We start from the raw sequence: 14051 nt of genomic DNA, 5'->3' as shown, positions 1-14051 counted from the left end.
CTGCTCAGTGTGTTTCTAAAGCAGCTATTGCACTTACATTGGTGTTTGCCAGTGTAGAACATCTTGTTATTTCGGTTCCTTGAAGTACTTGCTTCTGTGCAACTGAACTATGAGAGAGAAAGGGTTTTCCTTTCAGGTTCTGATGAGTTACCCAAGACAAGTTACAAAAATGAAAAAATACTAGTTGAAAATAGTCTCTTAATCTTCTTGAAAGATGGGTGAACCTTATGCAACCCTGTGATGCCAGGTCCCATGTTGCTTGGCTAGCAGAGACTGTATGATTACAGGCAGAGAGGGCTTTTGCTCCTTGGTGAACGCTTTTGACAACAAATCTTCTCTTACTAATAATTAGAAGCTAGATGAGCACATGAAACTTAACCGTGTCTTTACGCTTCACTGTTCTTAACCTAAATTGATAGGTCTGTGTGTGGTGATAGCCTTTTCGTCAAATAAGCTTTTCATTACAAAGTAACAGGATCACGGTGGAGCTATTAGGATCTCATGGTTGCAGGATTTCTCCCCTTCTGAAAAGAAACAGTGGATGCAAGAGGGCTCCTCTTGTGTTGCAGAAGTGCAAGCACTGCACATTAGCAGTGAGGACTTCTAGGCCTATATGAAAAAAAGAAAAAAAAAAAGAATGATTAGGGACCTGGAGACTGTCTTTTAGTGTTGAATACACAAGGATTCCTAATTTTAATGGAAACAGACTGATAGGCTTCCAACAGAGGGATAGTCTTGAAATTCTTGGTAATGCATCTTTGAACGTGAAATGAAGACATTAGTGGATGATTAAGACCTTTACAATTGATTGCCAAAGCAGTCTTGTGAACTTGGTCATCTCTTTAATTAAAGTCTAAAAGCAAAATGGCTTAATCCTTTTGATCACTTGGAATGCTCTAAATATTAAATTCGCTGCTGTTCTGCATGGAGTTTACAAGTGGAGTAAGAATAGCTATTAGTTTCTGAACTTCTACTTTAAGAGCTTGCCATAAGACTTTAGATACTTCAGGCACCTCCAGTGTAGCAAGAAATGGCTACTACAGACAGTTTAGCCTCATGTTCTGAATATCAAATATTATTGACATTAGTAACACATATTGACAAACATCAGTTTCAGAAAATGTGAATATTTTATAAGTGACCCTACCTGTGTAGAGTAAGCATGTTAAATTCTGTAAAATTTGTGGGTGAGGAATCATCGATAAGGAAAGCAGTATACAGGCTAACTGTAGTGTATGTCTTCACTCAATATTACTGAATCCCCATTGTTCATCTAAGGTATTACTACCTAAAAGCCAGGTTAGCACCAGCATCAATAGCCAAGGTTGGGTGCCTGAAGTTGCTGTATCTTTAGCCAGGCTGAGAGAGGTAGAACAACTGTGCTAGTTGGAAACTTCTTACTGCTGTTATAGCGCATCTTAAACTGAAGAATTTTAAGTGGTCATTTCCTAATTTTATCCCAGCTTTCAAATATTGTACTTTAAAAGTGTAAGTGATCTCTAACTTCTTTGGCAATTACAGTATTTAGGTCAATGTTAGCAGACAGTAATGGTGCTACGTGTAAGCTGCATTTTTTGTACTTTTTAAGTAAGTCTGGCAGAGCATCTGCTATATGGTCAGCCTAATGAATAACTTCACATTCAAGTTCTAAGATTTAGGGATTAAAAAAAAAATCAGGGACAAACAGAAAAAAAATGTTTTTCGTAGGCTGTATGTATACTTTACAAAGAACTTCAAGCTTGGTAATTGAAACAGACGCACTTACAACTTCTGTGTAGGCTTAGTTCACTCAAAGATACAACAGATGGGTAATATATACCTAAAGTGAAGAATTAGAACAAACTATTACTGTGCCAAACTGCTGTAGCTGGGATTTTTTTTTTTTTTTTAAATTTCTCACCTTTTTTTGACCTGTTCTTCTAGATGCAGGAAGGAAGAACCAGCTGAATCTGGTACCTGAATTTATGAGTGGATAAGAGGCCCTTTGTACTACAAATGGCCAGTTCAATCTGGAGATGACTTTTTAAAGGTATTGTGTACAGGGTGCTTTGAAAAAAAGCCTGTTTGGCACCTATCTGCATCACTTTGTGAGAAATTCTCTGTTTTTCCAAATCTAACCCATAGTACCTCTTCACCTGAGCATCGTAGAGGTTTTTGCAAGCGAGCTGAAGTCTGAGAGAGGCAGCAGCAGCAGTTCGGCTCCAAAAGCCACGTGGCGATCTGCAGACACAGACTAGTCCATGGTCTCTTAGATTTTCAAAGTTTATTTCACATTGCAAAATTCTTCTCATTACAAACGCAAAACAGAATAATTTGAAGCTCAGTCAGTTAGTGCTTTCTCACTCTCAAAAGCAAATGTTATTCCACCCAGCAGATCTGCAGGTGGAAAATATAAGTGCAATATGCAGATTCAAGAAAACATTAGATCACTTCATGTCTTCTTACAACATAGGAAAGCAAAGGTGGCTTCTCAATAAGAGCAATTTCAGAACTATTTATAAATACTAAATTTCAAAGTAATGCTCTTTCTTACCGGATAGGCTATTCGTGGGTGGGCTAAATTTGCAAAGGACTCGACATCTTTCACAATGAACTGTTTAGTATTTTGCCATCCCACTGGTGTGATGTGTCAGTATTTTATCTGATCCCTCTAATCATTATAGACAGCATCCTCTTCAGTGCCTGTGCATGGTTCCTTGTTTAACAACCTTATCTGGCAATGTCATAAAATGTGTGTTAATATCCCGGGGCAGTGTAAACAATTGGAAATGTAAGTGGGGGAACTTTGACCAGCTCGGCATTGTTTCAAAGTCAGTTTTGTCTCATAAATTACAGTTTGTCTTCAGAGCTTCAGGAAATTCCTTATGCCCAAAAGTAGCAGTATAGGTGCAATAAACAGGATTCAATCCTTGCAATTAATTTTTTTAATGTAATACTGTAATTAGACATTAAATTTATTATGTTGAAGGATGCTAATGGCTGCTCTCTCTGTAATAGGAGACTTGCTGTAGCCAAAATACAGGTGCCCTTCAAGACCATGATCATTTCCCTTATGGGTTGATCTTAGAGGCTTGGTTGGTTGGTTTCAAGAGTGGTAGAGGCTGTAGGTTTTATTAATTAGCCACAAAAATATATTCGTGCTCAGCATGAAAGCATTTTTACTTTGACCTTGGCTAACAGAGCCGAAAACTTAACAGGTCAAAACAGCTCCATCAGACACTGCTGATTTAATGTCCAATTAGTTTGCAAGTCAGGATGTTTCTACAGTAGTCACAAACATTTTACCTTTTAGGTTTCTTCTAGCTTTCTTTGCCAATACTTTCTCCTGAGGTAGAACTGTTATTTTTGTTACGAGACAGTCCTTCACTAACACTCAATAGTTTCCAATTCAATCTCTTCAGTCGTACTTGCTGCAAATAAAAGGATATTATTATTGATTGGCAAATGGATTGGAAGGCCAGCATTCCAAAATTAACAACGCTGTGTTAATAGCTGAGACATTTTGAACTTTTTAATATTAGCTCAAGCTTACTCATCTACAATTAGGTTTTAGATACTTATTTTCAAAATATTTAACTGCATAAAGAGTCCCTCACAGTCTTTAAAGTGACACTAGTTTCTTCCAATACAAGACTAAAGGTGCTATGAAAACTAAAGTCCATAGGGCCTCTCTTCAAGACTTCTGAAAGGAGGGCTCTTCTAAGGTGGAATTGGGGCAGAAGTTAGGTTCCTACTTTGGATCATGTGCTGGGAGATGACAGAGCAAGTCTCCAGAACTGTGATTTTCCTGAACTCTGCCAAAAAACTGTATTTGATGCAGCTCTGTAGGAAGATTGGCTTTAACTGGAGGAAGAACAGGCTTTATCCAAACAAAAGCCTGTATATTCTGGCATGATAGGACAGTTTTCAGTAGCTACAGAAGCTTGTGAGCAGTGTGTGCACCATGAAAACAGCAGCAGCCCTTAGAGCTGTAGGTGAGTGGCAGAAGAGACAGCTCAAGCCAAATTCATCTCTTTTTGTATCAGGTTTTTGCAGAGTTGATACAAAGTCTGGGCCATGAGGCTTAGGATTCTTGAGGATATGTGTTGGTCTAGCAAAATAGTTAGGCTGCTTGTTGTAACAGCTTAAACAGCGTTTATTAGAGAATACAGGCCTATAGGGTAAGAAACCACTAGTGGATCTGCACTTAAAAAGAAGGGAGGTAAACACCCAAAATGTCTTGAAGTGGTAAAAGAAACCTCCTGTTCCAAGGATGTGCTCAGAACTTGAGCCCAGGCCCATAGCGTGGCACATTGTCTTGCTCCCTAGGCTGAATATCCTTGGCTGTGGCTTGGCAATTTCTTCTCTAATATGTGAATGTTCCCTTCAGTGCATCCCTTGTGTTCCCTAGATCTGCTTTTCACGGCAGGTGTCTTTGGCACATGTCAGGAGTCTGGCTTTGGTATTAGTGTTCATTGGAGTCTACAACTGGATCAAATGTGAGGACAGATGAAAGGGGGGGTTTGATAGGAGAGGGAGGGGTGCAGTCCTCCATGAAGTGAGGTGGGGGCCACTCCCAAGGGCCGTTCGAGTATTTTCCCTTGGGAGATACTCTTCTGGTACAGACCCTGAGAGCGTTGCTGATGCTCTTGACTTTGTCTCCTGCCCTCTGATGGGAGGTTTCTGCAGCTCTGGACTTTTCTCCCTAAGTTTTGCAGTTAGCAGTGTTGGGAAGTGTTTTGTGGTTTCTGATGTGAAATGTATAAGGTAGATGTCCTGTGGATACCTCTTATTCAGTTGCCTCATCTCGTAAAGACTTGAATGGGATAACTGAACTTAGCCCTTCCAGTCTTGTTTCTCAGTGTCCCTGCTTAGCACCTTTATGGATCAAATCACAAGTGAATTTTAGGCTCAAAATTCAGACTTGAAAACCCTATATCTTGACTGCATTCTTAGGGAGATACCTGTTAGTTTGTGTGTCGTCATCTTCTGAAATAGATGCAGAGATTTATTACACAGCCACATGAAGCAGATCAAAATGGCAGATACTGCAGCAAGAAATGCAAAGAGAACTGCTACAAAATGTAAATCTTCATAGATAATCTCTGCAGGGAGGACAGAAAAAAAAATATAAAATTGATTATGAGCAGATTAATGTTTAAACACAGAGTAAAGCCAAGAACTCCCATCTAGTTTGTACCGTAAACGTTGACTATGATGGTGCCGTAGGTGCTGGTTCCATACTCCTCTGTTACAGTGATAAAATAGTAGCCGGCATCTCCCATGCCCACATTCAGAAGCTGTATAGAACCATTTTCAAAAGTATTCACTCTGTCCTTGTAGACAGTGGATATGTTGACATAATTCCCACTTTTCCACTCAACAATTTTGGTGGTGCCCCAGCTTGACACGTGCTTCCACTCAATGGTGGCGACACCTCTGCAAGAGTATTCAACTGAGAGGAGGATGTTTTGTGCCACTGTTGCGTTGATGTTGGGTTGTGGGACAACTAACGATACTCCTCCGGGAGCTGAAAGACAAAGGAGGGTGATGAGTGTGGGAGTGATGCTGCACCAACTGTCCAGCCCAGGATGGGACCTCTGGGGCATGATTCATCCTACCTATCTCAGTGGTCTGTTTTAAGAGAGGATGGATTATGCTTTGCAGTTTCTCTTTCTTTCTGCTGACCATAAAAGGAACACACATACTTAAAGACTAAATCTACATTTTTAATCGGTGATAGTCAGGAGAAACATTTCCACCACACAGGACAATTGCATGTGTTTCAGTGTTTCAATACCCAAGAGGACAGTTTGAAAGAGTCTTTTTGGGTAAGGGAGAATAACATTTTATGAAAACAAAGCAATGCTTTTGTATTCATCAGTAACTGGCTTTCCTTTAAAATCCTGCATTTAAATGGAAAGTTTAATCACCATGGCCAAGGTAACCTATGATATTAATTGCCATCCCTCAAAAGCAAGAACTCTAGCAGACAAGGACTTCATCATATTTTCAGGATGCATAATCAACGTTTGAGACAACAGTTTTGTGAAGACAGACAGTTACATGCCAGTACAGATAAACGGTATGTAATCAAAGCTACACAGTTTCATGTGAAGTCAGGGACTTCATGTTCCTGATGATTTCCAGGCAAAAATGCACATGAAAGAATATTTAATTCTCACTTAGTTCCTACTGCTGTGATTGCAGAGCTGTTCATAACGCTGTGAAACTGAACTGACCATTTAGTTTAATGTGTAACCGCAATAATTTCTGCTTGCGTGTGGGTATTTCTGCACGAAGATTTGGATGAACACCAAACATCTGAGTTTCAAATGGCATACTTTTTTTTTTTTAAATAATTGGTTGCATGTTTGAGACACGTGGATAGAGATTGAAATCCTGTTATCTACCCACAAAAATCAAACCAAGCAAAAGGCAGATAAAGCACAGAGTAAGCCTCACCACTGAATGAATGCCTTTTCCTGGTTTGGCTTGGAGCAGCTCACCCACTCTCCTCTCATGCTGTGGGAACAGCCTGACTGCAAGAACAGAACTGAAAAAATAATGCAGAGCTGCAAATGTCTGTGACCTAGTGGGGAGGCAGGACAAGAGTCTCAGCTATGCTGAAGGACCACAAAGCAGGACCCCTGCAGATGATCCTGGAGGTTCTGCAAAGTCTCCAAGGAAAAGAATGGTTTAAAAAGGCAATGAAAAAATATCTCTGAGGGACAGAAATTATCTTTTAAAAATTTATCAAAAAAGAACTGCCCATGGCCAAAACCCCAGAGCAACCACAACTGCGGAGAGATGGGTAAATGAATTACAAGCTGACTTTTCTCTATTTGGGTTCTTTAGCAGAATTCAGAAACTCTGCTGGTCAAGGTAAGGCAGGGAAGTTTGAGAAGTCAGTTTGATTCCCAGGTCCTCACCTATGGGACCAGCACAGGAGAAAGCCTCAGCCACTCTGTATTTTTTTAACTAGATAGGATCTAGGCTTTTTCCAAGATAATACTCCTGGGATTCCCCCTTTGTGGACGTCTTGTCACGTGCGTGCTGCCCAGTCCCCTTGCAGGCACACCACGCTTTCCGGGTAGCCCAGTGCATCCTTGGCTAAGCTGTGGTCTGCAGTTCAGCCTGTGTGCAGGAGAGACTAACCAGAGCTGTGAAAAAGGGGTTTGTGCCAGCTAAAGAAACAGAACAGACAGGAACCTCTGGTAATCGCTGCAAATAGTTCTAATTGTTTTCTGCTCTATGTGTTTATTTAAAGGCCTTTCGCACTGTTTCTGACCAGACAGGAACTGAGTGTCTCACCCTTTTATGTTTTGATAAAGGCATGGCTTTGTTCTGAATATGTGATTGCAAGGTAAACATGGAAAAACAAAAAATCCTTCAATTAAATTATTTGCAAACGTGTTCTGTCCCTGTCGAGCACACGCAAAGCTGAAAAAGGCTATGCAACATCTAACCATTCAAAAATATTTTTAAAACGCAGTCCGCCTAGATCACCTGAACTGGTCTAATCCAAACAGAGCTGCAACAGACTTGGGAGCAAACATCACACCCACTTGCAGCACCCCGCGCAAGGCCACTGTACTCTGCTGGTTGCAAAACCAGACCCTTCACGCCCAGTAAAACATGCACCGAGAAGAGAGCACCAGTGCCACTCAAAGTGCGGTGAGTTTGCTGACCCTGGCATGCTGCTGCACTCCAAAGTATTTGCCTGGCCGAGAGTCAAAGCTGGAAGCGCGGCTTTGTGTGCCAGAGCTGGCTGGAGCAGCGCAGCTGGGCCTGCAGCGTGCTGGGGAGCGGGTAGACAAGGACTGGCAGCGGGAGGCCTCCACGCAGGAGCTCAAAAATAGGGGGGACAGCTCTAAAATGGATCTATAAAACTCTGGGGGACAGTTCCTCAGCCTGTCAGTGTCCTGCTTGTGCATCACCTTGATGATGAAGGAGATGGCGTGACGCATCCACACCAAACCCACTGGTGGCACTGCCCGCCCCAGTTCCCAGGCGCGGGGGCTGGCCGCAGCCTCCTCTGGCCTGGCTTGGAGGGGACCGGCCGGCTCTCTAGGTGCTGCCCCCTCCCCGCTCACCCCCCGTGGGGCGCTGGGCTGAAATCCACCTTCCCTCCTCACCGCCGCCCTTCCCAGCGTGACCCGAGCCCTTTCGGGCTGGTTACCCGGGATTTGCGTCCCCTCTGTCGTTGGCTCCGAGCAGCGGGAGCGGGGACGAGGCTTCCCAGCCCGTTCCCAGCCTGCAGAGAGCGCGATGCCAGCCGGAGCCCCCTGTCCCCATCCCCTCCCCAGCAGCCCTCCGGGCACGCCGGTTAAGGCCGGGCTGGGGAGGGCTCTCGCCGTTTGCCGCCAGCCCAGCGCGGGTTGCAGCGGCCGGGCGCTCCGCACCGCTCCGCACCGCTCGGCAGCGCGGGGGCTGCGCGGCGAGGAAGAGGAGGAGGGGGAGGAAAGGGCCGGGGGAGGAAGCGCAGGGGAGACAGGGACGGAGTCGGACACTTACTCTGCAGAGCCCACCCGGCGGCCAGGCAGAGGGTGACGGTCCCCACGACGACGCCCCGGCAGCCCCGCAGCGGTCTCATCAGAGAGAAGCCGATGCCCCAGGGGTTGCATTGAAGCGGCTGGGCCGGCCAGCGCGGCCCGACCTCGGGGGCTGCCCGCCCCAGGCCTCTTCCTCCCTCCTCTCCCTCCTCTTCCTCCCGCTCCTGCCGCGGCGCCGGGGCTGGTCGCAGCCCCCCCGCGGCGCCCGGCGCACCGGTCCCCGGGCTCTCCCACGCCTCACACCCCGCGATCCTCCGATACGGGTTGAAGATGCAATTGGCTGAGGAAGGGAAAGTGCTGCCCGGCCGCCTGCCATCGCCCCAGCCAGGAAATGAGCGTTACACACGCGCTTGTGTGTGTGTGATTGTTAAGGAAACACGCACCCCTAAGGGAAATTTCTCTTCGGGGTGTTCAAAAGAACTTTACTGCCCCGAGGAGTCTGGTGATGCTGCGGGTGAGATGGTGGGGCTGGGTGGGGGTCCCAGGGGTCACCTCAGATGATCACGCTGGAAAATGAGTCCGGTTCCCATCCCAGCATACCCAGCACAAGCACTGGGGACTCCTCTCTCCATTCCACTGTCATCCAGAGGAGATCCCCAGAAATGCATGTCCTTCTTTCAGAAACATGGGACAGCGTGTCAGGGAAAAGCTGTGAGTGCCCCAATCCTGAAAATTCACCCTCGCTCAGGGGCGAATGCTGCCAGAGGCCATAGGCACCCCCAGGAGAGCTGCCCCTCTGACCGGCAGAAGAATTACCTGCCTGGGTGGCCCCTTCGCAGATCTTCCATCCCTCTCTTCTTCGTGTTTCCCTCTCCTTAAGTTTTCTTTAGTAGGGAGTGGATAAAAGAGAGGCACCTCAGGCTGCTGGTCAGCACAAGCTTCTTGGGGTGGGGGGGAGGAAAGAGCAACGCCCTGCAGGTTTCCCTACATGCTGCTTGTCTGCAAGGATGACAATTGAGCCCTGCGAGGGTCTGGGTGCCTGAAGCACAGCCCTGGGCAGGCTGCAGGGGACCTGCTCCCACTGGGGCTTTCCAACACAGGTGATGCTGTCATGTGCAGCCAGGTGAAAGCTGACTTTCATGTGGCATTAGGGTTTTCTACTTGCACACCTCAGGGAGGACTTCATAGGATTTAGGTCAGGCCTTGGCAAGAGAGGGTGCAATCTGCATGGACTACCAGGATCCACCTTTTATTCAGGCTGCAATAACATCTCCAGCTTCCCTGACTCCTGGTGCATCTCTTGAAGCTTCAGCAATGGGAGTCAGGTGGAGGGACAGCAGGAGGAGAGATCAGTGAAGACACACTGCCCAAATACTTGATCTTGCAGCCTGCCGTGGTGCTGGAGGTGCCTGAAAGCATGGTTGCACTTCATCTGCAAAAGCAGCATACAAAGTGCTTCCCTTCCACCCCATCTGTCTGAGCTGCTCCTGTGCTTTGCCAGATCTCCTCTGCTGCGCCAGGCCAACATCGTGTCTGGGTGTCCCTGCTGAAAGTGAGACCCCCTGTAGCAAAATTTCTTCCTTGACCCCGTTGTTTCATGGTGGTTTTATTCCTCAAAGCATTAAAGAAGGTCTCATGGTAATGTAAATTTACGTAATTTTCTTTTAAAATTTCTTTAAACTATTTTTGAGCTCTTGGCCCAGTGACCTATTTTGGCAGCACAACATATGAGGCATACACTCATATAAACTAAATTGAACGTTCAGTAATTTAAAATGTATCACACTGGTTGCATTGATTTAATCCACTGTGTTGGAAAGACAGATGTTAATCATGAAATTGAAATCCAGGTCTGGAGTTCTTCCCAAATATTGGCAGTTTTGGCTTACAGTATAGGTCAATTGTTCAGTCCTGGGATAAGAAATGAGTGTTTGTTTTCAGCATCAATAATTAACAGCAAAGAATTTTCAGATTCCTTCTTTTTAAAGGAAAAATTATAAATTGTCTAGAGCTTGAGTTTTTTTTAATATAAACTGCACCTCAAGAAAAACAGTGGCACATATGACAAAATGCCCAGTATTAAGAAAGCATTTAATCAGATTTTTATAAACTTATTTATAAACTTTATTTATCTGAAAGATGGCTGGTTTCTCTCTCCCTGAGAGCCCACTGCAAGCAACGCTTTCTCCTGCTGTGCTGCAAACATCCCTTCTGCAAGGGAGGAGGTTTCTTTTAAGCAGTAATGTGGCTGGGTGTGAGATGGCAGCAATGGGGGAGCACTTGGGGCAGGGTGGGAACCAGCTGGCAGAGCAACAGAGCCACGGAGGGCAGGGGAGATTTTCGAGACAGGCTCCCTGCTAGCAGCCCGCACACCATGGCTGTGGTGAGCTGCACGATAGAGGCTGGTGTTGGGGACCACAGGGTGCAGCCCCATCAACAGATGACTGCAGGGCAAATAGCTTGACTTCAAGGAGTACCGATGACAGCTGTATTATTGATTAGCAGCCAGTCTAACCAAATTTAACTTTGATGCTTGGCCCCTCTGAGTCCTCCCAGCACCTGTCTGCCTCCCAGTACCCCAAATGCAATGGAGGATGAGCTTCAGCAGATCTCTTCTGCTGTTGGGATGGGGTTTGAAGAGGATGCTGGGAATGAGCTGGTGCTTGGTCCTGAGCTTCAGCGCTTGAGCATCAGTGCAAGGCTTCAGCAGTGGAGCTGTTTCTGCTGGGTGGGAGCAAAGGGGTGCGCCCTGCCCGGCTCTTCTGCAGGGATACTGCTTTGGCAGCTAACTCAGGGTAACTTTACAGGAAAAACAGATTGGAGTGTTAATCCTGAGATTACTTACCTTGGCATAGTCATGATGTATTTTCCTAACAAAGCTTTTTACTGAAATCCTGTCCAACCACATTCAGATGAGGCTAATGATACGCCATTCCAGGTTATAGTTTCATCCATTAATGCTTCTGTTCTGATTTTATTTTTCTATGCTTGTCAAACAGCAGTTCTAAGAAACACAAATGTATCAAAAAATACAGTACAGGTTGTAAGAAATTAGTTTTTCCTTGTCTAATTACAAAGTGCTTGTAAACTCGCAGGCTCTGGGAATGATTTACAAGCTCTGTAAAAGATTTGGTTCACCATCCCTACACTGCTATAGACATCTGCAGATTTTTATTGGTACATGCTCGGTATTTTAAGTTTCCCTTCCCCTTCCTTTTGTTTATTTCCATTATTTTAAAGGGTTTTTTTCCTTCCTTCTCTTTGCCATCTGAGAGTCTCTCAAGTTTGTCTGGGAGGCCTGATTTCTCTTTCTGGTGTCATTAATAATGGAACAAAAACCACATTAACAATTGCAACAACAGCCAGATAGGAGCCAGAAAGCTCCTTTTGCTCTCTAATATGCTGCATGAGTACTCTGAAATGCTTTATATGAAGGGTTTGCTTTTTTTTCCCTCGCCCTTTACCTTTGATGTCTTTTTGGACTCCAGAAAGTGCTTGACCTTGTCTTTTGCTGAAGAAAAGGTAAAAAACCACCAGAGTTAAAAATTCTCAGGTATTCCAGACCTGCAATAGCACTTTAGAGGTAATTTCATCCTGTGAGAAACCATGGAGGAAAATTCAGCAAAGAAATGTTAACAGGGACTGCAGGGCATTGCATGTGCAGGGTCGGAGGGCCACAGAGGCTGCTTACCACTGCCTTGAGATGCTTTTGGTCAATGCAGTGAGCAGCAAACATCTGGCAGAGAACAGAAAAGCGCTGCAGGCTTCTGAACTGGCAACAGAAATGTACACCAGGCAGACGTATAGAAGACAAATAGGTAACATTCTGCTGGACCCTTCTCTTTCACATGAAGTCGGTGGTCCAGGCTTATCTTATTCTGGTGTTTGGGAAGTGAAAAGAACGTTTGCTGGAAGGTCTCAGTGTGTAAAAACATTTCTTCCATCTGTATAAGATGAAAAAAAGTATTTTTCAGCATCTGAAGTAGAACCTGGCCAAATCTTCACTTTGTCAGTGGTTTCTTTTTGCCTTTTATTTTTTTGGCAGAGGACCAGTACAAAAATCCCTTCTCTTACCCCAGATCAATCAATAGCTGTAAGAGGAGAGACCATGGGCAGTCCTGGTCTGTCAGCATCCCTCCACTTTTTAAGCTATCTAGACAGCCTGAGGCTCCTTGTGGTTTTGGTCTGTGGTTTTGGGGGTTAGGAAAATAGAGGAAAAAATGAAATGAACTGAAACTCAACCTTCAAAGATGCAGAAATGTGTGTTTGAGGATGCACAGATGCTTAGCAGAAGGGAGACATTTGGAAACAGCTTTATCAAATGGGAAGTACTCAAAGTACACCTTTGAGTGGGGACAGCTGGGTGATTGCATTCACCCCACGAGGCACTGTTCAGTGTCAGAAATGAAACAGGCTTTTACTATGTGGCATTAAAAGTCTTCCAAGATGTTACATCTTCCTTCTGTATTTACAGAGAGTGCAATACACCCATTTTCTTTCAACGGGAAACCAAAGTACAAAGTTGCTTTTTTCTAGGAAGTTTATGGCAAAAAGTGAAAAAAAGTCTTCACTTTCTTGAGTTGCTCAGGTGGCCTTTATCCCTTCCAGATGGTGTGACATGAGCACAGGGCAGAGCCAGCACAGGGACAGTGGCTGCAGGCTTGCACTACGGTAGCAGGAGACATTATATGACCAATGCAATTCACTGAGCTCTTTATTAGTGTTTTTCTCTGTCTTCCTTCCTCCTTCTTTGTCCCGTTCATCATGCTCAATGCACCTGCCTGCAGATGATGCCTAGGACATTGGGGCATTGGTTATCAGCAGTAGTTGCAATTCTTGCGCCACAAGTAAATCTCGTGGAAGTAAATATCATGGAGGGTGACTTTGCAACTACATCAGACAATTCCCTCAGGACCCTGGGATGCATCTCATCAGGTCCCATAGACTTATGTATGTTCAGTTTCCTCATGTGGTCACAAACCTGATCTCTTACAGTGGGAGGAGCTTTGCTTCCCCAGTCCCTGTCTTGCGGTTCATCTACTTGAGAGGTGTGGGAAGAGAGGTTGACAGTGAAGACTGAGGCAAAAAAGTTGTTGAGTACCTCAGCCTTCTCCTTGTCTGTTGTTACCAGTTTTCCAGTCTTGCTTGTCATGGGGGGTACGCTTTCTCTGACCTTCCTTTTCTGGATGACATGCCAGTAGAAGCCGCCCTTATATTCTTTGTGTAACTTGCCAAGCTCAGCTCCAGCCCTGTCTTGGCCTTCCTGACCCTATCTCTACACAACTGGGCAGTGTCCCTATACTTTTCTCAGGATACCTGTCCCTACTTCCACTGCCTCTGCCTTTCCTGCTTGCCCTTTAGTTTGACCAGTAGGTCTCAGCTCAGCCATGCCTTCCTTTCCTGATTTCTTACACTTGGCAATCAAGAACTATGGTGCTCTATGGAAAGCATCCCTAAAGATCTACCAGCTCTGTTCTGCTCCCTTGTCCTTGGGGGACCTATTGACTAACTCCTTGTACAGCTGGAAGTTTGCTTTCCTAAAATGCAGGGTCTTGACTTTACTCTTTGCCTGACTCA

General features: G+C 45.1%; 1 protein-coding gene across 8 annotated transcripts; it reads right to left on the bottom strand.

Moving 5' to 3' along the window:
* Window positions 1-116: 116 nt before the first annotated feature.
* VSTM5 (V-set and transmembrane domain containing 5) lies at window positions 117-8803 on the bottom strand. 8 transcript variants are annotated; one of them, XR_012627732.1, is made up of 6 exons: window positions 8497-8803; window positions 5180-5509; window positions 4944-5084; window positions 3286-3410; window positions 1766-1819; window positions 117-609 (listed from the first exon to the last, which is right to left on the bottom strand). XR_012627732.1 is itself a non-coding variant. In XM_074860288.1 (4 exons), the coding sequence occupies exons 1-4, from the start codon at window positions 8573-8575 to the stop codon at window positions 3367-3369; spliced, it is 594 nt and encodes a 197-aa protein (XP_074716389.1). In that variant the 5' UTR covers window positions 8576-8803; the 3' UTR covers window positions 1995-3366. The 8 variants fall into 8 exon arrangements, 1 of the variants encoding a protein (XP_074716389.1); XR_012627727.1 differs by lacking the exon at window positions 1766-1819 and having other exon boundaries at window positions 2128-3410; XR_012627726.1 differs by lacking the exon at window positions 1766-1819 and having other exon boundaries at window positions 2136-3410.
* Between the last annotated feature and the right edge of the window lie 5248 nt (window positions 8804-14051).

Source organism: Strix uralensis, chromosome 2 (genome assembly GCF_047716275.1).
Source record: "Strix uralensis isolate ZFMK-TIS-50842 chromosome 2, bStrUra1, whole genome shotgun sequence".
NCBI classification, from domain to species: domain Eukaryota; kingdom Metazoa; phylum Chordata; class Aves; order Strigiformes; family Strigidae; genus Strix; species Strix uralensis.
Note: the sequence above shows the minus strand (reverse complement) of the source record. Positions and strands in the feature narration are given on the sequence as shown.

Bases quoted from the DNA above. Each gene is read 5' to 3' on its own strand.
- VSTM5 (XM_074860288.1), bottom strand. From the start codon at position 8,575: ATGAGACCGCTGCGGGGCTGCCGGGGCGTCGTCGTGGGGACCGTCACC. The intron at 5,510-8,496 runs GTAAGTGTCCGA...TTTGTCTTTCAG, and splicing joins CGCCGGGTGGGCTCTGCAGA to CTCCCGGAGGAGTATCGTTA. The intron at 3,411-4,943 runs GTATCTCCCTAA...TTTTATTTGCAG, and splicing joins GACGACACACAAACTAACAG to CAAGTACGACTGAAGAGATT.